Below are 26,213 nucleotides of genomic sequence, written 5' to 3' on the forward strand. Positions count from 1 at the left end.
ATGAAACATCTTCCTGGCCTTTAAAGCATGGTGGACTTTAGGCATGGTGCCCAGAAAAGACAAGTCAAACCTTGTATCTCATTGAAGGAAGACACTGGTCCAACATCACCAAGTGTGGCACTAGCAAGCTGAGGCCTGCCTCTCCATGGCCAGTGCCCAAGCCCTTTTTACTTCTCCTTCCTTCTCTAAAACTTATTTGATTGGTTCCTGCTAAACAGTCAGCATGTGTCACCTCAAAGTCACCTCCTGTGGTTGCACAGTATGTAAGCATGAAATTTGTCTCAAGAGCAAATACCCCTGAGACATTCTCAGGCAGTCATTTTCTGTCACAGAAACAAGAAAGTACTTTAGGAATAAATTCATAGATCTCTGAATGATGATATCAAATGCCTAATTGCATTCCTACCTGTGGCTACCTAAAATTAATCCACTGATCGGTTTTCCTGATTACTAACATAAATCAGAGTAACATTAAGAGGCAGTCTTAGACTGACTTCATCATTCCCAAATCTGGACATTAATTCGTTCCTGCGGACCCTCCAAGAGCACTGACATTTCTTTAGGACAAGGAAATTCTTTGGAAAGAAAGGCAAAGGCAGAGGGCTACCTGTGACATTCTGAGGTATTTATGTTCAGTAAGTCGGATATGACAGTGGAAGGACAGAAAGAGGAATAAGAGGGGTACAGGCAATGTTTTCACTTTAAGAGATGCAATACAGAGAAGGAAGTGGGTGAGTATACAATACTCTGAAATAAACATGGCCAAACCCTGTTATGGAAAGGTCCGTTTTGGCCACAGAGGGGATGAGATCTTTCTCTGTCATACACCTCATCACACCTGGAATGCTGTCAAACAGACCTTTCATAGGAGAATCAGTCTTGTTTCCGGTGTAAATGCAGATCTATGCAGACATTCATAACTGTCATCAATTTTTTATTGTTTCTATTTATCTGTCCTTAGCGGTACAATCTTAACAAATATTTCAAAAATTTTAGAGGTTATCATGTTTGAGAAAAAAATTCCAAAAGTAATTTTGATTAACTACTGTAGTTGAGAACTTACTGCTTAGACAACTGCCTTCTCTACATTCCTGCACTTTATCAGCAGTGCTGATTATTCTGTCAAATCACTTTCCCACATTCACACTGAGAATATAAAAGCTTATAGCTTTGTCAAACGTATAACTTAACAATCAAATTGAAATTCTTCATTTTATTTACAGTATCAGTCAATGCTGACTATGAACCAAAGTACTAGAAAAATGGATGGAGCTTTGGCGTCCCATTGTGTACCACAAATTCTCCAGATCACAATGCATTTCAATTCCACATTATTGATGCTAGTAAGAGACATAATTAAAGCAGCTGAAGTCCACAAAAATATGCTGAATTTCTTTAACCAGTATTGTTAAGTTTCTCAGCCCTACTTACCTGACTGTTCTCTGAAGGGTACTGTGAGTTACTAGACATTGCCCAAAAGAGGCCAGGTGGAAGGAAAAGGGGAACAAAGGGCATGGGAAAGTCTCACCAAGCCATTGCTCCTGAATGGTTTTTAGTTGACATCAATATGGTTCTTTTATTCTTTACTTAAAAATGAACTCTCTCATTCTTTAATTATAGAAAAGTTCAGAAAAGTATTTAAAACTTTTTTCACAAACACAGGTATCTCATTGACCTATGTTTTATTTTGAGTAAATCCATTATCCATTTCACATTATAAAAAGTAACCACACACGCATATGCATTCACAACTTAGATAATCTTTATCATACATCAATATATTTCTTAAAAAAACAAATATTTTATAATATCAATATAGTTATATGCCGATTGCATTTTGAAATTAGAGAAGCTGACAATAGCTTCAAACAGTATATCTCAAGAACTGACATTTTAAAATTAACTGTATATATTCCACAGGCAGATTTTGATGGAAATATTAGCATCGGTACAAATAAATGCTGTTGACATAGCTTAAGCATGATAGCTCAGAATAACAGCTGATTCAAACTAGATTCATCATTTTAAATCAAGTAAGGATAAATACAGTCTAAAATGTAAACAAAGTATTTATGAAAGAAATTTTTCTAAGAAATAAAGGAAATCATCAATCTATTATTTTTAAGGTGTTTGTAGCTCAAAGCTATCAGAAATTTTTGCAGGATTTTCAATGCAAATCTAAATTTGGGGACATCCAGGTACCACATATTGTCACCACAATCCTAAAACTGACAAAACTGCACACAGTTGTTCAGTTTGCCTTTTCAGCTGGGCTTCTAGAGCCATGAGAACACACAGTATCTCCCTTCTCTCCTGAGGCTCTGTCCAGGAATTGCCTGCTGAGGGCAATTTCAGCTCATTTGGACTGTTATACAATTTCTAAATGCTACACTCTAGAATGAGACAGCTGGTCTCCTGTACAAAGGCAGCCTTGCCTATTTTGCAGCAATGGTTATAGCACACACCTAAAGTTGTTTTTCTTTACACTGCACTGTAACACTGGAATTCTGTAACCACATTATTGTTTAAGAAACATATATCATATCATACCTGCTAAGGAATCTAATTCCAAATATGGTAAGTTTAGTGTCAGTTGCCATTATGTCTCTTTTCCCATTCATAAAAAAAAAAAAAAGCCTAAAAAAAACAAAAAAAGCCCAGCCATTGCTTTAGCCTTTGTCCATCGATCACACTATCTTCAGTTGTCCTTGTTTTGCCTCCTTCATCAAGAGGTTGACTTAAGGGTTGGATTTTCTGGATTTTCTGGAGGAAAGAAGGAAAGAGAAGGAGGGAGGGAGAGAAAAAGAAAATCTGAAAAATTTCACCCATATAATGCTTCTAAAGTAAATAAGGAAATACTCACACAGCTGCTTTGAACAAACCTAATATATGAGAATGCTGACTAAGAGAAAAATGAATTCTGCATTGAAGATTACTCAGAATTACCTTTAATTACCAAAGCACATGTCTGCACCTAACATAGTATTCAATTTAGTTCATACAATTTTCCCATATTTTAAATTTTAAATAGCCAGGAAATTTCACAGGCCTAAATATACCAATTGTCTGGCCTTAGAAGACACAAGATATAATGTGCACCTGTACTTCCTGTAAGACACTACTATTTCTAAATACCAGATGTGCCATTCTGTATACTGCACAGAATTTTTTGAGAAGCAAAAATTGAGATAGTTAATAACCCCTGAAATCACTCCATAGGCTTACTTTAAATCAAAAGGACACATTTTCATTTGTATATGGCACATCTCTGAATTGTGGATAATACTTCACAGAAAAAGAACCAGTGTAAACACTAGTCACCCCCTAGTTGAATGGTAGCATGCACTCCTGAGGGTCCACGTTAGAACCACAATGGGTGGGAATGCGGTCAGACATCCCAGGCATAGAAGAAGCAACTGCAGATGCCAGCGGTTCTCCTTCCTCAAAACGCACAGAGAAGAAGAAACAAATCAATGCGATTTTCCTTACTGACCTTTGTTTCTAGATTCATTTTTGTGCTCATCAATGATATAGGCAAAGAGAAAATTCATCTATAAAAGGAAAGACATGCACAGCCATAAAAAACAGTGTCTGAAACAAAGGAGAGCTGGCAAGAGTACATTAGGTCAGTGGTCTTGACTTTTAAAAGTACCTGTGGCATTTAGAAACATAAGTGGAGAATGCTGTGCTGTTCCTAAGCAGGTTCCTGGGTAGGAAGTCAGGACAGCCCTCTGAGAGGAAGAGGCGTGAGAGTGATAGGGAAGGGCCACAGGATCCAGACTGGAAGCCTTTAGAGGATGAGCCAGAACTCAGCCCTGAGGCCTGAGCGCCAGACTGAGCTGCACTTGGCTACTCTGCTGCTAGGGCTGAGTACCCAGCTCCAGCTCAGTGTTCTGCAGAATGTCACCCTGTCCCACCTCTCCTCTCACAGCTTCTCTATGGAACTCACTAGGGCAGTAATTGCATGGGTGAAGACTTCTCTGCAGGAAGAGTGCCTTCTTCTTATCACTGCTAATCTGCAATATCCACATGACTCTTTCCATTACTATTGCTGTTCTGGAGTGATAGTCCTGCTCTTTTTTGAGGTCCACTCAATAAATTTATTTCTACATTTGCAATAAAGCTGGGTATACACATTTACATTTGTATATACCCAAGGGCCAATTAAAACTTGTAACCCCAGCAAAGAAGTTCTGCAAAAAGATGCAGGTGAGAAACTATTCAAAACTGTAGGCCAGGCAAGGTGGTGCATGCCTGTAATCCCAGGACTCAGGAGGCTGAGGCAGGAGGAGTGCAGCCTGGGCTACATAGCAAGTTCCAGGCCAGTGTAGGCTACATAGTAAGACCCTGATTCAAAATGGTGGCGAGAAAGAGAAAAGAGGGGGGAAGGAGGAAGGGAGGGAAAGAGAAAGAGAGAGAGAGAGAGAGAGAGAGAGAGAGAGAGAATATCCATGAATTTAGTTAAATATGTTTAAAAGGAAATTGGAATCTTGTTTAAGTTCTGTTCTGCTCAGAGGTTCAGGTGATCTTTCTGAAAGAAGAAATGTGTAACTGTAGTTTGTTACAGTTCCAGCATCCTGGTTGAACAATTTGCACCTTGGAATCATTCTTATGATGATTTTTACGGTACTGCCCTGCTAAATGTTTAAAAGAAACAAAGACTTCAGTAATTCAAATGACACAAAGAGCACACAGAAAGGAGCCACGGGAAAGGAGGACAGAGACCCTTATAACTTCACCTTCAAGGCACAAGTGTAGTCTGCAAACACATTCAGTTTCCCAAGTCCTCAACTGTGAGTCCCGTGTCATCGTAGTATTTCTCAGTGGCTTCCGCCGAGCCATCTTTCTCAGCATTAGCTGCTTAGCTACTATGGCTAGGTGTTTAAAGGGATTTTACTATACCTGGTGTTTTCTCAGAGCCAAATTCTGTGAACACAAACATGCCACAGGGGAGAAAAGCAGGTGTCAGATATTGTCAGAAGCCCTTTCAATGTTTTTTGTTGATTCGCCAAGGTTATGATGCCTTTGCCATGTTTCCATCATTTTACACACATACACAGCAAAGCCTCATGCGATAATAATCCCTTTTTCTCACATGTCCTTGTCACAAGCATTCTCTGCTCCTTGGAAAGTGAGTGAAAGGAAGACCCAGGCCACACACTCACAGCACGTCACAAAGTTACTTACAAGGTGGCCTTCCGGGGTTGTGGATCTTTGCTTCCAACGCTCTTTGCATCAGTTGTGTTGGCTGTCCCACGGGAGGTACTTGGTAAAGGAGTAGGAGAAAAGGAAGTCGGAACACTACTGGCACTGCGAGTCCGGAATGAGTCGTCTGAAAGTACGGCACGTAGAGTCAGACACAGGACATGTAGAGAAGACGAGGCTCAGGACATTCTCTCTTTTCAAATCAATTTTACGATGGCATAATTCATATACAATAAACTGCACAAAGTTAAGTTTTGGCATGTGTACACTCCCATGAAACCACTGCCACAGCCAAGATGTGCATATGACCACCACTACCAATGTCCCCTTGGGCCCCACTGCAGTCCCTTCCTGACTTCCTACCCCTTCGTTCTCCAAACCACTAATTTTTCTCCTGTCACGAGACATTAGCTTGCATTTTTCTAGAATTTTATGTAAAGAGAGTTATATATAATATACATTTTGGGTCTGACTCCTTTCATACGATCAGCACAATTAAGATTCATCCATATTGGGTATATCTTTTATATCGTTCTATTTCTAGCTGGTATTATATGGATATGCTAACATTTTTAAAACATGTTTGTGGATAGACATTTGGATTTTCTGATTTTTGATTATTACAAAACTGCTAGGATAGTCACATGCACGTCTGCATGTGGCTATGCTTTAATTCTCATCAGTAAACATCTAGGAGAATCCAGGGCTCACTAGTAAGTGTCTAGTGAGCTTCAGAAGAAACTGCGAGTTTCTTTCTTTTTCCTTTCCTCTTTCTCCCCCATCTCTTCCTCACTTCCAGCAGCAGTGTGTGATGAGAGTTCTGCAGAGCACGTCACATCTCCACACTTGACATCACGAGCCCTTTGCATTTCACATGCTAGCAGGTGTCCAGCAGCACCTGTGTGCAGTTATCATCTCCTTGCTTTTTAATTTGATTTCCGTACTGGTGCTAAGCATGTTTTTGTGCACTTGTATGTTTATTTTCCGGATTAAAGTTAGTTACCTAACAAGTTTTGAAGGCTTCTTGTATATTCTGAATACATGTCCTTTGTCAGGTAGGTAATTATGAATATTTTCTCCCAATCTATGCCCTGACTTTTTATGGTATATGGGCTCTATGTCAAAGCCCACAAGAAGGTGTATTTTCTTTCTGGCAGTGTCAGAGTTTGAACTCAGGACTCACTCTTGCTCTGCAGGTGCTCTGCCATTTGAGTCACTCCCCTAGCATTTTAAATGCACTTTAAATGTTTCTAACATGTTAACGTTCTTCTGCTATGGTTCGTGAGATCTTTGTCTATGCCAAAATTACAAAGACTTTCTTCTGTATCTTCTTGAGAAATTTTATAATTCTAGCCTTTATGTTCATGTTTACATTTTCAGTTATTTTTGTATAATGTGAGATAAGAATTGAGGTTCCATTTTTTTGAATTTTTTAAAATACACATACCCACTGGTCCCAGCACCAATTAAAAAATAGACTTAATTTTTTTAGAGCAGTTATAGGTTCATGGCAAAATTGAGAGGAAGGCAGAGGTTTCCCACACACTCCCTACCTCTACCCCTCACACCCAGCCTCCCACCATCAACATATCCCAGCAGGGTGGTACACTTGCTGTTATTGTCAAGCCCACATGGATGCATCATTACCACCCCAAGTCCATATTTATATTAGGGTCACTCCTGGGTCTTACTTTCTGAGCTTGGACAAATATATAATGACAGTAATATAATATTTTCACTGTCCTAAAAGTCCTCTGTGCTCTACCTATTCATCTCTCCTTCCTCCCAATTCCTGCCAACCATTGATCCTGTTACTGTCTCCATGGTTTTAGTTTTTCCGGACTATTTTACAGGTGGATCACAAAGTCATAGTGTTTTCAGGTTGGCTTTTTTCACTTAGTCACAGGCCTTAATGCTCCTCCATGTCTTTTTATGGCCTACTAGCTCATTTCTTTTTAGAACTGAACAGTATTCCTTTGTCTGAACTCACCTCAGCTTATTTGCCTATTCACCTACTAAAGGATGTTAGCAAGTTGCTTCCAAGTCTGGGCGATAATGAAGAGAGTTGCTATAAAACTCCATGTGTAGTTATTTGTGTGGAGACAAGCTCTCAACTGCTATGAGTGAGGGCCAAGGAGCACGACTGTGAACAAGAACACGGGAAGAGTTCCACAGTATGCATACATGTACTCTGAAACACGCCAAGCGTCCTCCAAAGCAGTTTCCATCAGCAATGACTGGGAGTTCGTATGGCTCCACATCCTTATCAGCATTTGGTGGTGTCCCTGTTTGGGGTCTGAGCTTTCTAACGGGTGTGCGGTGGGATCTCGATTGTTTTAATGTGCTTGACATTGAACATCTTTTCATATACTTACTCGAATCCAGGTATCTTCTTTGGTGATGCATCTGTTCAAGTCTATGCCCATTCTCAATTAGTTTGTTAGTTTTTCTTTCTAAGTCTAAAGAATCCCTTATGGATATTTATAATCATTTGCTCCATTAATTCCCAAGTTGAGCTAATTTAAACTGGCTTCCATGTACATTTACAGTTTCTAAAGGTACTCTATATTATAAATGAAGTTCTCAAACTTTGCATGTTCCTTAGTACTTCCTTAAGAAATCAGATTTGTTATGATAAAAGTTTTATTATTTATAATTCTAACTTCAAGATACAGGGCCAACTCAAGAGCTCAAAAAACTAGTCAGCAAAGACTAATCCAATTAATAAATGAGCAGGTGAACTAAGCAGACAGTCCTCAGAAGATGAAATACAAATGGCTAATAAATACATAAGAAGTGTTCGACATCCTTTGCCATGTGGGAAACGCAACTCAAAACTACACGAAGATTCCAACAACAAATGCTGGAGAGGGTGTGGGGGATAAAGGGAGCAACAGCATATGTTGGTGGGAATGCAAATTGTAAACTGGGCAACCACTGTGGAAATCAATATGGAGACTCCTCAAAAATAGACCCTACCACATCACTCTTGGATGTATAGCTGAAGGAACATAAATCAACACCCAAGAGACATGCCTGCATACCCACATTTACTGAAGCTCTGTTAACAATAGCTATACTGGAATCAGCCCAGGTGCCAAAAAAACTGATGAATAGATAAAGGAAATATGGTATATTACTCGTGGAATATTACTCAGCCATAAAGAAAAATTAAATTATGTCACTTTCAAGAAAATAGATGGAACTGGAGATCATTATGCTGAGTGGGATAAATTAAGCTCAGAAAGCCAAATATCACAGGCTCTTACTCATTTGTGGAACCAAGACCTAAAATGATGACAATGATAATGACAACAGCAATGGGACATGATGTGAAAAGGAGCACGGTCCGAAGGGGTCAACAGGAGAGGGTAGGGGAAAGGGGAGGATGCCAAGGGGTGAAGAGGGTCAAAGTACACCATACACACTCTCACTCACACACACTCTCACACACTCTCACACTCACTCTCACACACACACACACACACACACACACGATGACAGCATCATAACATCCACCAAATACTGTTTGAAGAGGGGGAGAGAATGGCAATATAATGGAGGGTGATCTTGTTCAAAGCATACTGTACCCATCTGTGGAATCGCCACAGTGAAACCCCCTTGTGTTATTACTGTATGCTAAGTCAGAATTATAATAAAAAAGTCTGAATTAAAAAATTCAGACTTTTGAGCAGAGTCATTACTACTTACGCTAAAAAAATTTCCATCCATCAATATTGCAACTTTCAACTAATATATCTAAGAAGATTAAAAATACACAGATTATCACAAGTAACTTTTAGTAATATATTCTAGTTTATTCACGGTATAATTAGGCCAGCAACCTATGGACTTTGGGGCAAATGTTGCACGCTGCACATTTTTGTAAGTAACATTTTATTGGAACACAGCCGCACTTTCCCATGATGCTTTGTCTATGGCTGTTTTCCCTCTACAAGAGCAGACTGAGTAATTATAACAGAGATCAATTTGGCCCACCAAGGCTAAAATATGCACAGTTAGCCCTTCACAGAGGCTTCTGACCCCAGAACAAATTTTCAAATACAAAAGATGGTATATATTTAACTATATGTGATTTGTAATGAATTCCTACTGTTTTTAGCTTCCTTAAAAATTATTGGGAAAGACTTTTGTTTATGCTTCAGCTGACCCTCTGACTATGGTAAAACCATCCTACCACATAGTCCTTCCTATCTGTTATCCCTTGTAAGTATTAAGCTCTGAGTCTTGACACAGTGAAAACAAAACAGTATAGTCAAGTATTTTCTCAGTTGCTAGGGACAAGTTTAATTTCTTAAGGATTTGATGAAGACATACGTTTAGAAAAAATACCATACATAGAAATAAAGACATAAGTCATTTAAAGCAAAAGATATTTAATTGTCTGTAGCTGTTTTTTTGGAAGAGCTTAGATGGCTACTTACCAGTTAGTGAAAGCACAGAAGTCTTCGCCAACCCTGAGACAGAAGACGTATATGCTACCGTAGAGCTTTTACTAGAAAAGAATGAGGCTTGGATTAAAACACAAGAGCACACTTCTTTTAGTCTCAGTTACCTAATACTTCAGCTGTTGTAATCATTTTTTGTAAATGTTTTTCTCTACTTTTTATAAATCACGCCTGTTGCTTTTATTTCTATTTTGTTTTTCATATTCCACACCTCAAAGTACTTACTTTGTCTATAACTTGAAATCATTTCCTTAAACTTTTGCTTCATCAGATCTACAGTTTTACTTTTGGTGCTGAGCCAAGTCAGTAAGATGAGTAAAATTTTCCTGAAATAACTTACCTTTAGTTATAATCCCTTCTGTCTACCCTGAGATCTCTCTATTGGCTTGGGAACTCAAGATAGATTGACTGATAATGCCTAAAAATATAGCTAAAAATCTGGAGTAAGTTATCATTAGTAAGGAAAATACGTTTTTATGTAACATGCTATTTATCTTGAGAGATAAATGGATACTTTTAAAGACATTTATGTCTTCTTAGAATTACATTGCGTGTCAATTGGCATGCAGCTGTTAAATACTATGCATGTACAACACTATAACAAATCATGGTAACTTATGCTGCTTCTCCCCTAATCTTAACTGTTTGTAATTTTTTCTCCTGGGCCTAAAAAGGAAACCATACATTCATCTATTGTCAGACACAATATGTCATACAGGAAGGTGTAGCACTTATGGTATAAACATGGCAGTGGCACTCTGGATGCAAATGGGGGTGCACACCCATTTGGCAGACGGGGTGCACTCATCCCATTTACAAGTTAAGGTGAAAGGTGTGAGGGCTTCACGATATTCTTAAATGGTGTCACAGCATTATTCTGCCTACAATGCCACGATATGCATTTTTATGCAAATGGTACTTCTCTTTTTTTAATATAATAATCTTTACAGAAGAAAACTGACAAAATTAGTGAAGATTAATTCTGATTTTTATAATGTAAATAAAAATGTTTGACTATAAAATAATTAAAAAACAAACAGCTGACAGACCATACCTAGCACACTTCTCTAAGTTGCCGTATTTTGCATGAAAAGCTTGATTATTAAAAGATTGGCTGCGAATCAATTTAGATTTCTTGATTTCTTTACCTAGAATCATAAGCAGAAAAAAGGAGATGCAATTGTTCAGTTCATCCTTGTCAGCCCAGCCTTCATGTCCTCCCCACCCCCACCATTTCCAGTGAACCCCACATGGGTGGGGTTTTCACCCCTCGGTCTGAGCTGACTGGAGGCTCTCTTACCCAACCATCCATTAAGAACTATCAAAACAACTAATAACAAAAGGCTAAATACACATTAAGAACTATCAAAACAACTAATAACAAAAGGCTAAAGACACATTAGAACAGTATGTCTCATTTAACAGTGAACTTCCCTGAAGTGAATTTTTTAGAAAGAAAAAATGTATAAAACACCATGAAAAGAAGCCACTGCTTACTTGCTGATGGGATGCTAGAAGAGGGTCCAGGAACAGACACAGGGATGCTCTTGGGCAGGTTTTGCGTTGGTGTCTTAGTGTCTCTGCCTAAAATAAACTGTGTTTTAAGGTGTATAATTTCCTCTGAGTCCTCATTAATGTCCATAAACATAAAACACAGAAAATACAAGTCACTCTGCCTAGTTAACAGTACTCTTTCCCAAACACTCTGTCGTTATCATTTCCATATTTCAGTCTTTGGCATCCAGTGATCAATTCCCAGTCTCACAGCTGATATCACACTTGAGCTGTCCTTTGAAGGCTGTGGGCGTCCTACTGTGTAATCATGTCTTCCTAGCATCTATACACATTAAGTGGCCAATTTTCAAAAACAAGTTGTGGAAGAAAATGAAAAGCAATTTTCCCTACCAAATTAAAAACTCAGCATGGCCTTTCAGAGTACCAGGATCCACATCAGTTCTGTAACTAAGTGGTGAAGACAAAGGAAAACCACTTACGTTTTTTCTCAAAGATTTTATCACTCGGGGGCCTCCCGTCATTCTGCTGCTTCTCCTTCTCTAGCTGCTCCTGTGATGAAAAGTTTCTCCATATTAAAGGTACAGCTTCAGTAGACTTGAAAAGTTGTCCTGATGAGGATTACTTTAAATTTACACAAACAAATGCAGTTCCTCACTTCAAACAGTGGGGTTTTCACCCAGAGATGTATCTAAAGAACTCAGGGTTCTTTCACATTTTGTGGCCTTTTAACATCTGCAGCATTTTGCCATTGGGGGTTTGTCCAACTCGAACAATGAGTTTGGTATGCTCATCAGCCTTTATTTTCTAGACAGTATTCACTGATTCTCATCAACGTAGCATTTGTTACTACTGGTTATTTCAACTTCTAAGTGGTAAATGGCAAAATAATATTTTTCTTTTAAAATCTTGGGAGAAAAGGAAATAGTCTACTGGACATATTTAAAATACTTTATTGATGTATAATAAAGTGTATAAATTATGAGTGAATTCTATCAAGCAGGTAAGGAAGAAATAAAGCCAACCTTATAGAAACTTTGTCAGTTGATAGAGGAAGGAACACTATTCATCTCGTTTAATGAGGCCACAATAATTCTAATACCAAATCTGACTCCAAATACACACAAAAAATTATAAGCCAATTTCACTATGGTTTGTTAAGGTAAAATTCCTTAACAAAAGCCTTAGCCAAAAATGCAACAATAGAGAAATGGATGATATGTCATCACCAGGCAGGTTTATGCCCCAAGTGCAAGAATGGTTTACTACTTGAAAAGTTAGTAGCTCACTGTATTAACATATGAAGGAGAAAGCCAAGTATCATTTCTAGATATGCAGAAAAATTATTTGACACAGTGCAATAATCATTGGTAAAAACTCTCAGCAAAGTAGGAAGGAACTTCCTCAATCTGATAAAGGCATCTACATAAAACCCACTTATAGGGTCAGGTGTAATGTTGAAAGATTCAATTGCTTCTTCTAAGGTCAGTAAAAGCAAGATGCCACTTCACACCCCTTTTATCCAACAGGAGGTCTTTAATTGTACAGCAGTTCCTAGGCCTTGCAATACAAGCAAAGAAAGAAAAGATGCAAATATTTCATATGAACAAGTAATCTTCCTGTGTTTAAAGAAGGAATATGGCTTACCTAGAAAATCCTAGTGAATCTAAAGAACAAATTTTAGAGTAAATAAATGTAGCAAGTTTAAGGTTAATATTTAAAAAATCAATACTAGTATTCTTAAACACCAGTAACAAAAAACTGAAAAGCAAAATTAAAAATCCAAGGGCTGGCAGAGTGGTAGAGCACCCGCTTAGCAAATGTGAGGCCCTGAGTTCAAAACCCATTACTGCCGCTCCCCCAAAACTATAAATCCACTCACAGTAGTGCCAAAAAACAATACGTTTAGGAACAAAGCTAACAAAACTCTTCTATGAACTCTATACTGAATGCTCTTAAAATCACTGAAGAAGAAAAATATACCCTACCCAGTTTCAAAAACTATAAAATTATAGTGCTCAAGGCAGGTTTTTATTGCCCAAAAGATAAACATATAAATGAGAATAGACACATATATGATGAGTAATATTTTTGAAAGGTGCTAAGGTAATTGAGTAGGGAAAAGAAGAAAAACTTAACAAATTGTGCTGGAATAACTGGATATTCGGGTGGGAAAATAAATACATATATAAATTAACTTGAAATGGCTCATAGACCTAAATGCAAAACCAAAAACTAAAGTTTCTAGAAAAAAAGCATAGCAAAAAATCTGTGATCTTGGGCTAGAGAAAGGATTTTTGGAGTGAAAAACTGATAAGCCAGACTTGATCAAAATTAAAACATCTATACTCGAAGGACATTAAGTAAATCAAAAGATGAACTACAGTCTCCAAGAACAGATCCACAGTATGTACGTGTGACAAAAGCAGAGCACTAGCTTGTGCAGGACCTCTCATACATCAGTAATGAGATAAACAACTTCTCTTAAATTCTGAAAACAAACACCATCACAAAAGAGATAGGTTAGCCAATAAACAAATCAAAAGATGTTTGAAATCTTTAGGCATCAGGGATATATAATTTAGTGGATACCATTTTATACCCACTAATATGGCTACAACTTTTAAAAAATTAACCGTACCAAGGATTATAGAGGACGGGGGTAACTAGTGCGGACCACAGCCATGGAAATGTAAAATGGAACAGCCATGTCATCAAACAGTTTTTGTCTATCTTTAAGACAAACATACTGATGGGCACCAGTGGCTCACACTTGCAATCCTAGCTACTCAGGAGGCAGAGATCAGGAAGCTCTCACTTTGAAGCCAACCCAGTCAGATAGCTCATGAAACCCTACCTCGAAAACACCTAACACAAAAAAGGGCTTGGCAAAGTGGCTCAAGTGACAGAGCACCTGCCTTGCTCAGCAAGCATAAGTCCATGAGTTCAAGCTCCAGTGCTGCAAGAGAAGCATATCCTACCACATGAACCAGCCATTTTATTCCTCCTGATCGCAGCATTCCAAGTAGCTAGGATTACAGGTTTGAGTCACTCATGCCCAACCTCTATTCACATTTAATAGCATTTGAATTACTTCTAGTTTGGGGATATTACATATAAACTCATTTTCGACATCAGTGAAGAAGTACTTAGGTAATAACACTGAAAAATTAATTTAAAGTTTAATAACAAAACACAGTTAACGTTGATCAAAAGTGTGTGTATTGCATGTGAAACCAACATACCATTTCAAAAAGAAGTATCTCTTCTCTTTCTTTCTCTTGATCCAACAAATCTTTTTCATAAAACTTTTTCTGAAACTGTTCGAAGTTTAAAATGACATTGTCAAACATTAGTGATGACTTCTTGCCAATTTTTAAATTTTCCTTTCATTATAAGGTGAAGAGTATACTTACCGCATCCAAAGACATTTCCATTCTGTCCAACTCTAAAACAGTCTACAAAGAAAAGTTTTCATAATTATTCAACAGTAATTCCAACCAACCATTCCTCAAAGAAACTCCTTTCCTAGGGAGATTCCAAGAGAAGACCTCTGCACTCTGTGGAAGACTTGGCAGAAAACTGTGAAATTCATCCAGGTCTCCACCATGCTTATATTCAACATCTATATACTGATGCCAGGAACCATCTTATCTTCCAGAACTTTTTAACCTTATAAGAAGAGCACTTCTACAGGCATATTTTAAATACTAAATGCATGCAATTTAATTTCTAATAACTCCCAGTGTTGATCTTTTCTGAATTTTCAAAAATAGAATATAGCTTTTGAATTTTTAAAAAGTCTTATAGGTAAACATACATGGAGTAAACTATCAATTGCTTAAAATCCTTAAAACCCTCCACAGAAACTGCCAATCATTATGACCCACTAAGCAATAGAAAAGGCTTTTCTGAAAGTTTTTCTCAATTTAGTTTTTGCCTTTCAGAATACACTGGTCTAAAACAAATAATTTCAATCAAACAATGGTCAATCTAATTCAGGGTTCTGTCTATGCTGTGGACAACACTTCTAAAATTTACTCTACAAGAGTAACCCTAACATTAGACCAAAATAAAATACATTCATAAATTTATATGCCCAAAGCTATCTATTGCAAACAGGTTTATTGGAAGTTTCATTTTTATCTTAAAATTTAAGAAAAATTTAAATTTATTTCATAAATCCTTGTTTTAAAATAAAACGATTTACCATATTAAAACAGTTAGGGTAAGCTATTTCATGATTGTCCCCAAGCTTTGTGTAGCTTCCTCAGAGTTCCCATACTAATACCTCAGTCTGATCAACATCAAACTATGAACAGATTGACTTCATCATATGACATGTAATGAAAAGTACGAGCTGTAGGCTCTTACTTAGCAAGCCAATAATTTATTAATTCAATTATATCGTTGTACCAATTTATGGAGGTAGCTTACGATAGTTCTTAAATTAATAATTTCTTTGGGAAGAGTAAATAACCCTCTCAAGCTTATGATTTTCACAAGTTAAAATAATTGCCTAAAACTCTGGGTATTTCTGGTGATCTCTAATGATAAAAGAAGAATTGATATTTTATTAAATTTATACTAATAACAAGATATCAAATGATTTTATTAGAGTTCCTCATAAAAAAAAGTTCCTCATGATATCTAACAATGATCTCTAGGGGAAAAAAAGGGAGAAATATGAGGATTCTCTTTTTTTAAGATGCTAATTTATTTAAAGCATTAATAAATTAATTTTTTACCACAAAAACTGTGATCTGAAGTTCACACCCAGATTCATAAAAGTGCCCTCTCTACTTTGACTTGATCTTACAACAATATTCAGCATTGTTTTTGAAAAATATAAGGTATTTTAAGGGTTTTTGGTTTTTTTGCCTTTTTGATGGTACTGGGAGTTGAACTCAGGGCTTTGCACTTGCTAGGTAGGTACTCTCCCACTTGAGCTACGCATCTAGCCCACATTTTAAGGTTTGATCTCACTAACCTGAATCCTTACTGATTTAGTTTTCCAACATTCCCAGACAATCCCTGTAATAAGGTCTCACGTTAAGGGCTAGAGCTGAGCACCCAATACATGCAAAGCTCTCCCTCTTGGAGTTTACACTCTCACATCCAGCTGCAGCACACACTACCCATATCACTTACTAATTCTGACTACTCCTGTAATGAGATATAATAGATGTTTATGCCTTGACAGAGTGCTAGCTATCAAGCTAAGCAGTAAAGGTATGATTAACAGTCATAGTGCAAGACGCACACTTTTGCAGCAAGAGTACTTACTTTTTTTACAATAGCCAGAACATCTTTATCTTTTTCTTGACAGAGGAGTTTTCTCACACACATTTCTAACTGCTGAAGGAGATGTTTGTCTGCAGGAATCTTCAGAGTTGATTTTACTTTGGGCAACAGGTAGCAAAGTTTCATCCTGTTATTTAGAGTGAACTTAATAAACCAAGAATAATAGGAACATGAAACTGAAAAAAATAAGTTTTTGATAACGTAGGAGTTCAGGTAGTCATGCAACAAGTACTTGTGGAATGCCTATTGTGAGTCAAGCATTCGTTATTCTGGATACTGAGACTCAAAAGTGAATACAACCAACAAAACTTTCTGTTCTTGGGGAGTTCACATTTTAGTGTGGAGGTAGAGAAGAGAGAGTAAGCAGGAAGTAAAATGTCTGCCTGATAGTTTAAGTGCCATGGAAAGCACCTAAACGGGGAAAGAAGGTAAGAGAGCACCAGAGAAGGTGAATCGATCCAAAGCAAGTGGTCACAGAAAGATTCATTGAAAAGGCCGTTTAGGCTAGAGCCAACATCATACTTAATGGAGAAGAACTGAAACCATTTCCCCTAAAATCAGGAATGAGACAAGGGTGCCCATTATCCCCACTCCTATTCAACATAGTCTTGGAATTCCTAGCCAGAGCAGTTAGGAAACAAGAAGAAATAAAAGGAATACAAATAGGTAAAGAAAGTATCAAAATATCCCTATTTGCAGACAACATGATCCTATATCTTAAAGACCCAAAAAACTCTACCCAAAAACTCCTAGACACCATAAACAGCTACAGCAAGGTGGCAGGATACAAAATCAACTTACAAAAATCATTAGCTTTCCTATAGACCAACAATCAACAAACTGAGAAGGAATACACAGAAACAATTCCATTCACAATAGCCTCAAAAAAAATCAAATACCTAGGAGTAAACTTCACAAAGGATGTGAATGACCTCTACAAGGAGAACTACAAACCCCTGAAGAAAGAGATTGAGGAAGACTACAGAAGGTGGAGAGATCTCCCATGCTCATGGATTGGTAGAATCAACATAGTAAAAATGGCTATACTACCAAAAGTAATCTACATGTTTAATGCAATTCCCATCAAAATCCCAATGACATTCATCACAAAGATTGAAAAATCTACCCTAAGGTTCATTTGGAAACACAAGAGACTGCAAATAGCCAAGGCAATGCTCAGCAAAAAGAGCAATGCTGGAGGTATCACAATACCCAACTTCAAACTGTATTACAAAGCCATAGCAATAAAAACAGCATGGTACTGGCACAAAAACAGACATGAAGACCAGTGCAACAGAATAGAGGACCCGGATATGAATCCACACAGCTATGCCCACCTTATTTTTGACAAAGGCGCCAAAAACGTACAATGGAGAAAAGATAGCCTCTTCAACAAATGTTGCTGTGAAAAGTGGTTATCCGTCTGCAAAAACTGAAACTAGATCCATGTTTATCACCCTATACTAGTATCAACTCAAAACGGATCAAGGACCTTAGTATCAGACCCAAAACTCTGAAGTTAGTACAGGAAAGAGCAGGGAATACTCTGGAAGCAATAGGTATAGGCAAGGACTTCCTGCTGAACCCCAGGAGCTCAGCAACTAAGAGAAATGATGGACAAAGGGTACTACATGAAATTAAAAAGCTTCTGCACAACAAAAGAAATGGTCTCTAAACTGAAGAGACCACCTAGAGAGTGGGAGAAAATATTTGCCAGCTATACATCAGACAAAGGACTGATAACCAGAATACACATTTTTAAGAAGGGAACTTAAAAAACTAAACTCTCCCAAAATCAATGAACCAATAAAGAAATGGGCAAGCGAACTAAACAGAACTTTCTCAAAAGAAGAGATTCAAATGGCCAAAAAACACATAAAAAAATGTTCGCCATCTCCAGCCATAAAGGAAATGCAAATCAAAACCACACTAAGATTCCACCTCACCCCTGTTAGAATAGCCATCATCAAAAACACCAACAACAACAAATGTTGGCAAGGATGTGGGGAAAAGGAACCCTCTTACACTGCTGGTGGGAATGTAAGCTGGTGCAACCACTCTGGAAAAAAATTTGGAGGCTTCTTAAAAATCTAAACATAGATCTGCTATATGATCCAGCAATCCCACTCTTGAGGATATACCCAAAAGACTGTGACACAGATTACTCCAGAGGCACCTGCACATCCATGTTTATTGCGGCACTATTCACAATAGCCAAGTTATGGAAACAGCCAAGATGCCCCACCACTGACGAATGGATTAAGAAAATGTGGTATTTATACACAATGGAGTTTTACTCAGCCATGAAGAAGAATGAAATCTTATCATTCTCAAGTAAATGGATGGAACTGAAGAACATCGTTCTGAGTGAGGTTAGCCAGGCTCAGAAGACAAAGAATCGTATGTCCTCCCTCATATGCGGACTTTAGATCAAGGGCAAATACAGCAATGTTGTTGGACTTGGGTCACACGTTAAGGGGATAGCACACACAGGAGGTATGGGGATAGGTAAGAAACCCAAAACATGAAAGTGTTTGATGTCCCCACTGCAGAAGAGCTAATACAGAATGGGAAGGTGACTGGGAAGAAGTGAAAAGGTCAGGTAGAGATGGATAAATTTGGGTTTTAACACATTTGTGCATGGAAGCAATGCTAGGAATCTCTCTGTATAGCTATCCTTATCTCAACTAGCAAAAACGCTTTGTCTTTCTTATTATTGCTTATACTTTCTCTTCAACAAAATTGGAGAAAAGGGCAGAACAGCTTCTGCCTGGAAGTGGGTAGGAGGCAGGGGGCAGAAAAGGCCCAAACACTGTATGCACATATGAATAAATGAATAAAAAAAAATCCCCCCTCCCCAAAAAAAGGCCGTTTAGGCAAAGAACTAGAAAAGTGAGGGAATGAGCCACGCAAGTGTCTGAGAAGGGCATTGGCAGGTAGACAGGGGTGCTGCTCAGTGTTGCCCCAAATTAGCAAACTGGTCCACATTAGCATTTGGCCATTGTATCAGAACGGAATGAAGATGCGATGAGCAGGAGACCTAAGTGGTGACAAGAGGCCAACTTGTGCAGGGCCCTGCAGCCACTATGAGGAGCCTGACTTCTATTTGCAGAGTGATGAGAAAGATGGGAGGGTTTTGAGCAGACATGTGAGGTGATTCACTTTAACTTTTAAAAGCATCATTGTCTGCTGTTTTGGTTGTGACTGTGGGTGGTCAAGGAGAGAAGAGAAGCAATAGGGGAGGGCCCAAGCAAGGGCAGGTAGCAGCGGAGGTGTGAGAGAGACTGCATTCTGCCTGTCTTTTGCAAGCAGCAGGATACGCTCAGAGACTGGAGGTGGAGTGACAGAGAGAAAGGAGTTATGGTTTTGACCTGAGTGAGTGAGAGGGTAAATTGGTTACTTTCTGAGCTAGGGAAGACTGCAGAAAGAATGAAAGCAGGACAGGTAGACTGGAGTTGAGGTCTAGACAGACAAAGTCTGAGGTGCCTGGGAGACACTGAATAAGAATGCTAAATGGCAGTAGGCTGCAGTCCAGGTGGGTGCTGCAGCATGCAGATGGCAGCTAAGCCACAGAGTAGAGAACTCAGCAAGGCAGTAAGTGCAGTGAGAGAAGGAAAGAGAGAAGAGGAAGCAGCCCAAGACCACCGTGGTCTAGTTAGGTGGGTAAGGACAAAACAAAGAAATGGAAGGATGCCAGGAAAGTGCAAGAAAATCCAGGAAAGTAAAGAAAACCTTCTCAGGAGGAGGTGGTTCTGAGGAGACATTCTGCTTTACTAAACTCAAACTCGCCTTGCTTGTGGGCTAGTTTTCGAGAGCGATGCCGGGTGGCCGTCTATCTTACATGGCTGTATTCATTCATTCATTGCGTGTTCTGTATTTCTTTTGCAAATCTGTGTCAGCCAAGTCCCATTTCCAGTTTCCAGGCTGCTGTGTCAGCAGAACCTTCAGCTGAGAGTTTTTCATTTACAGCACATTTGCTTTTTATGCATCCAGCAAGGGCAAAGAGGCTCCTCCAGAATATCAGCAGTGTGCCCAGTAACATTAGCCTCGATCTCACTCAGCACTCACCATGGACACTGGTAACACTCTAAAGAAGGAGGCCCAGCTTCCCTAAAGAGAAATTGTTTCACTTCTTCCCACCCAGGAGAAGGCTTCTCTGAATACCAATAGGGTTTTTCCAGCCTTGATAACGTCTACACTCAGTGAATGTAAAATTTAAACACTCACTTAGGGAAGAACAAGAACACTTAGTCTATGCACACTTCATTCTTTATTACTCAAGGCCGCTAGAAAATAAAGATTCAGTAGAAGCTATAAAAAGCCATGGTAGTGATCCATCTCTATGACATGCCTAGGCCCAGAGGATCATAAATTCTTGAGATTAATGACATCTTTCTGGTAGACTTTATATATTAACAAATTAAAAATACCTACTCAAACTTCTCTTGATGGTAATGTGTGTATCCAAAGCCTGCCAAGCTGGATTTGATTTTCTGCTCTCTCAAGCTGACAAGACAAAGGATCTGAGACAATGCTGCAAGACTATGCTTCCATGCCCCATCAATACTCATCAGCTGAGATAACTGAGATCTCATTGCAACACTATTTACAATAGTCAGGACAGGAAGCTAACTGAGGTGTCCGTCAACAGATCACAGAATAGAGGAAATGAGGTGCATATACTCAATGGACTATAACTCAGCTATAAAAGAGTGAACCTCTGCAGCAATGTGGATAAACAGGAAGACACAGAAAGCAAAGCACTGCATGGCCTCATTTATATGTGGAAGCTGAAGAGTCCATGTCTAGAAGCAGGGCGTGAGCACTGGCTGCTAGAGAGTAGGAAGGGGAGAGAGAAGATGGAGGAGGCAGGTCGCAGGTGGTAAAGTCCAGCTGATGACAGGAGGGGTATGTTCTGGTCTTCTACACACAGTGGGATGACTATAGTTCACAACAGTTTATTATATAATTTATAAGGAGCTGGAAGGCAGGAGTTTGAAGTCTCCCAACAAAGTGAAAAAGGTTTAAAGAGATGCAAATTGCCCTGATTTTATCACCACATACTGTGTAGTGTATAAAACAATCACACTGTAGCCATAAATGCAGGAAATTGTGGAGTCAATGTTTTAAAAACAACTACTAAGAATTTGAAGCCAAGTGCAAATTCTTTACTTGATCTTCCACTTGACTAAGGAAAAGATTTTGCAAATATTTGCAGTAATAGATACACAAGAAATACATTTTCAGATATTTTCTTAGAGTGGCAACATACCTCACATTTGCTACTGGATCATGTGTCAGTTCAATAGCAGGTAGAAAGAAATATCTGCAGAAAAATGACTTGGAAAAGATCTCTATGATAAATTCACAAGTATCCAAAAATCGAAGTCTATTCCAATAACTTTTTCCTTGACCCAGCTCTAGAAACAACAACAACAAAAATATCACAAGTTAATTTGTCCTACATGAAATTACATATAACAAAGATAAACACAATAAAAATCTGTGACAAGTTTCTTTATGCACACAATTTGTTTAGCAAATTGAAGAGGTAAAAGAAAAACAATCATATTAAATACTCTGGATATGTACACTCCTAAATTATTGACACTTCAAAAACCAGCAAAAAGTTTTATTAACATTGCATTAAATTTCATAAGCATTGATTAACTATTGAATGACTAGAACTACTATTTTTGACTACTCACTATGTGCTAAGTACTTCACCCATTCATCTCATCTATACCTGAAAGACAATCAAATGAAATGCACATACCTATCCCTCCTAAAACAGAAGGACACTGATACTCAAGTCAAAGCCAGCTACAATTCAAACGCAGGTCTATGTCATTTCAAAATCTCTTAACAATCAACATATTTTCTTCCTCTTGTTTCCTTAAAAATCTTCAAGGCCAGATGTGGTGATGCATGCCTATAATACCAGCTACCGGGGAGGCAGAGATCAGGAGGATCATTGTTCAAGGCCAGTCCAGGCAAAAAGTGAGTGGGACTCCATCTCAACAAACAAGCCAGGTGAGGTGGTGCAGACCCGAAGTCCCAACGCATAGGAAGCATAGGTAGGAGGATTGCCATCCAAGTACAGCACCAGGCAAAACAGTGCAAGACCCTATCCCCCATCCGAAAAAAATAACTAAAGCAGAAGGGGGGAGGGAGTGGCTCCAGTGGTAGATGGCTTGCCTAGCAAGTGTGAGGCCCTGAGTTCAAAGCCCAGTGCTGTCAAATAATGGTAAAGATCACACTGCTTGCAATAGACGAAGTCGTGTATAAATACAATCATCGACAGCAATTCAGGTTGGTATTTTACATAAATGTTCAAAAGCAAAACTCGCAATATTAAAATCAAATAGAACCTTTCAAAATAAAACTTATTCTGTGAGGCCCTACTAATGTAAAATGAAAACTGAATTAAAATAGATCACAAAAGATTAAAATACAGTGAGCATAATTTTTCTTAAATATAATGTCATAAAAGTACTCTAATTTTTTTTTAAGTGGAGAGCTATACTTAAAATGGTAAATTCCAAAACTGAGAAAATCCCATTACCTGCGTATGCTGGATGATATTTGAGTAAAGACACGCAAGGCGTAATGGTCAAAGTAGCGCTCAGCAGCTGACAATTCACTGAGTACGCGTAGGCATGTGCCACTGCTTCTAGAATTTACACCTCCAAGGCTTTTGCCTTGATTTTAGTCCTTAACTAATTAAAATAAGCTTGCATTTGGCGCCTTCAGTTCAGAGACATTGAAATCACCAAGGCTCACCAGGTTCACACTCACTATATACTGCAAACGGTATTCAAGGAAAAAAAACTATAAATCCACATTCTGCTAACTACTAATATTGAAAACAGAATAATGAAATAAATGGTCAGATTTATAAATCCTCTATTCATATTTTACCCCCAATTGCTATTCATCAAGGTGAAAACTAGGCTTTCAACATCATCTATATATTTTAATTTCTCAAGTGTTGGAATTCATAGAAGAAGCTTTGATGTAATTACTACTTTCATTCATCTGACCCTGCCATAAATTAACCTCCCCAAATCAAAAGCACACATCAGCCTGTGCCAGGGGCGCACGCCTACAATCCTAGCTGCTCAGGAGGCAGAGATCACGAGGATTGCAGTTCAAAGCCAGCTCTGGCAAATAATTCTCAAGACCCTATCCAGTATGAAAACACTCAACACAAACAGGGCTGGCAGAGTGGCTCAAGTGGTAGAGTGCCCACCTAGCAAGCATGAGTTCCTGAGTTCAAGCCCCAGAACCACCCAAAAAAATAAAAGCACACACTAGATACTTATTGACATCAACCCAATTACTCCAGGTAAAATGCTACACAATGCGAGTCAGACCTAATTAAAGCCAATGGGTTTGGTCGTTTTCTTTTTTTCAAAATAAGATGCAATGATTACTTACGTTCAATTAATTTTTGAATGACTTCATGTCTCTGTTCTTGTTTCCGATTATATCTCAGAAAAATGCATAGAGTCCGTGAAGCTGCTTTTTGAACAGGTAAGACGTTCTTAAAGAAATAAATCAGAAAGACAATTAAGCTAGCTCAACATGTGTGCTCAATAATCTGCTCCCATCAAATCACCATTAAAAGAAGAGCATCCGCTGCCTTTCAGATCCCTGCATTTTCACCCTTTTGGATGTGAGTCCATAACTCAATGTTAGCGCCACTCAGGTAAATCAACTAATACACCCCTTTACAAAGTTAATTTAATTTTCACAGTCACATCTAAGTTATCCAGATTTGACTCTCATTTCCTTGTCATGTCATCTTAAATAACATGCTTCGAAAATATGCCTGTCATCCATTCTTTTAGTCTAGATGCTATCACTCATTCATTCAACAAACATTTGCTAGAACATGCCATGTCTCAGCTACATCATCAAAAATGTGCTACAACATAAATTTAGAGACCTGTGGTCAGGTATACCTGCCCTCCTTCTGGCTTAATTTTGGCTCTTCAACCTCAATGTCACTCGCTGAGATCTCTGGTCCATGATACAGATAAAACAGAATCTGAGGGATATCACATCCGTCATTCTTACAGTATTTCAACACCTTTGTCCTCTGAATTTCTGTCACACTATGGGCAAACCTCAACTCTAAACGAATTCAACCAGTTATCTTTACTGGGTTTGGGTTTAAAATATGTAACAGACAAAAATCTCTCAACTAGGTGTGCCCATTATAAATTCCTGCCCACCATGCTGACTCTATGCAAATAGTCTACAGAGCGGGAGTCCTTCAACTTGAGCAGAAGTTTACAGCTCACTAGCGGCATAAGTTCGTGTCATTCATTGGGCACTATGCTACATGGTATTTTTAACTTTTGGATGTAAAAAGAAGATATTATGACTTAGAAGAGAAAATTTAAGAAACGTCTATAATGAGAAACACAACTAAGCTTAAAAATGAACTTCAGACAGTGAACTAAGTGAAAGCACATTACTCTTTTCTCTCATTTGTGTAGAGAGATGTAGCATTTCAAATGCATACATATCACTCATTTGAAAACATGTGCATTTTATACCTGATATATAATGTATATTATACCTTACAGTTCAATCCTTTTGGGACAGAAATCAAAGATAAATGTTAAAAGCATATAAAAAGCCAGCTTGAGGAAGTTGTTACAATTTGAACCCAAAGAATAATGACTGCAACCAATTAAAACATTGTTTAATGTTTTTTAAAGTGAGTCTAAAAGAGTGATACAAAACCACAAACAGAATTCATTCTTCCCATTGTGAGTGGTAACTACGGCTCCTATAAACGTAACAGCACTTACTACCTCCTGCTAGTATATTCACTTACTGTGTCACTCCCCTCCCACCTCCCAGCTTCCTTGGCAGGAGTAAGATTTCATCTGCCAGCTTGTCACTCTACTATCCCCAGATCTCAGAAAAGTGCCTGGTTCACAGCAGGTTCTCAAATAAGTGGCTGCTAAGTAAAATTAACTAGTAAGTTCTGCCCAATTTTATGTGGCTGTCCCATGTGGTACAGGCATGCTAAAACCATAAAACTGACAGGGAAGCTATAATCATCAAAATTTAAGATTTACACTACTACAACACAATCTTCCATCCCTCAGCTTCACTTTCTATGTACAATAAACTTGTAGAGTGGTGGTACAGTGTGTGTCTGTTACTTTCTTATGTAAGTTGCAAATAACACCAATAATATGGGTTTTTTTCTCTTTTTTAAATCTTTGAAGCTATAATTGATTTTGGACTTTTGAGGTGGGTGATTGATTCATTGTCTCCCTTTTATAGAGAACAAACAATGCAAAGTTACAACACATTTTTCAGGTTCTAAAACAGAAACATCTGCAACTTTTTTAAACTTCAAAAAGTGCTACAGGTTGTCATATTAAATGCACAATGAACTGTGGGTTAAACAACATCTCCGGGAATTTTTTATGAAAAAGTAAACAACTAACTTTAGGAGGAGGTTCAAGAAGAACCCCGTCTTGGGGATGAGTTGTTACTCCTCTCGCTCTGATTAAAGACTAAAGGCACCTGTGTTTTCAGTACAACCTTTACCGGTTACATAGGCACAAGTGAAGCACTGTGAAATAGAAAGCAGCCACACTAATCTGAAGAAACTTAAGGTAAGCTTTGGGAGAATGGCCTCTTTAGGCCGTAGGCAGGTCAGGGGCCACATCAGAGCAGAAGGTCCTTGGCAGT

General features: G+C 38.3%; 1 protein-coding gene across 3 annotated transcripts in view; it reads right to left on the reverse strand.

Moving 5' to 3' along the window:
• Nucleotides 1-48: 48 nt before the first annotated feature.
• The window catches only part of Ppp4r4 (protein phosphatase 4 regulatory subunit 4), a 147,129-nt gene continuing 120,964 nt past the window's right edge, over nt 49-26,213 (reverse strand). For all 3 annotated transcript variants that reach the window (XM_074067226.1, XM_074067225.1, XM_020185359.2), the window contains 11 exons: nt 23,931-24,036; nt 21,763-21,910; nt 16,473-16,617; nt 14,603-14,644; nt 14,432-14,506; nt 11,669-11,738; nt 11,172-11,258; nt 10,729-10,822; nt 9,651-9,721; nt 5,188-5,332; nt 49-2,763 (listed from right to left, as the gene is read on the reverse strand). In XM_074067226.1, the coding sequence (XP_073923327.1) occupies nt 2,739-2,763; nt 5,188-5,332; nt 9,651-9,721; nt 10,729-10,822; nt 11,172-11,258; nt 11,669-11,738; nt 14,432-14,506; nt 14,603-14,644; nt 16,473-16,617; nt 21,763-21,910; nt 23,931-24,036 (1,008 nt within the window). In that variant the 3' untranslated portion in view covers nt 49-2,738. The remainder of the gene's footprint in view (nt 2,764-5,187; nt 5,333-9,650; nt 9,722-10,728; nt 10,823-11,171; nt 11,259-11,668; nt 11,739-14,431; nt 14,507-14,602; nt 14,645-16,472; nt 16,618-21,762; nt 21,911-23,930; nt 24,037-26,213) is intronic.

Source organism: Castor canadensis, chromosome 3, assembly GCF_047511655.1.
Source record: "Castor canadensis chromosome 3, mCasCan1.hap1v2, whole genome shotgun sequence".
Lineage (NCBI taxonomy): Eukaryota > Metazoa > Chordata > Mammalia > Rodentia > Castoridae > Castor > Castor canadensis.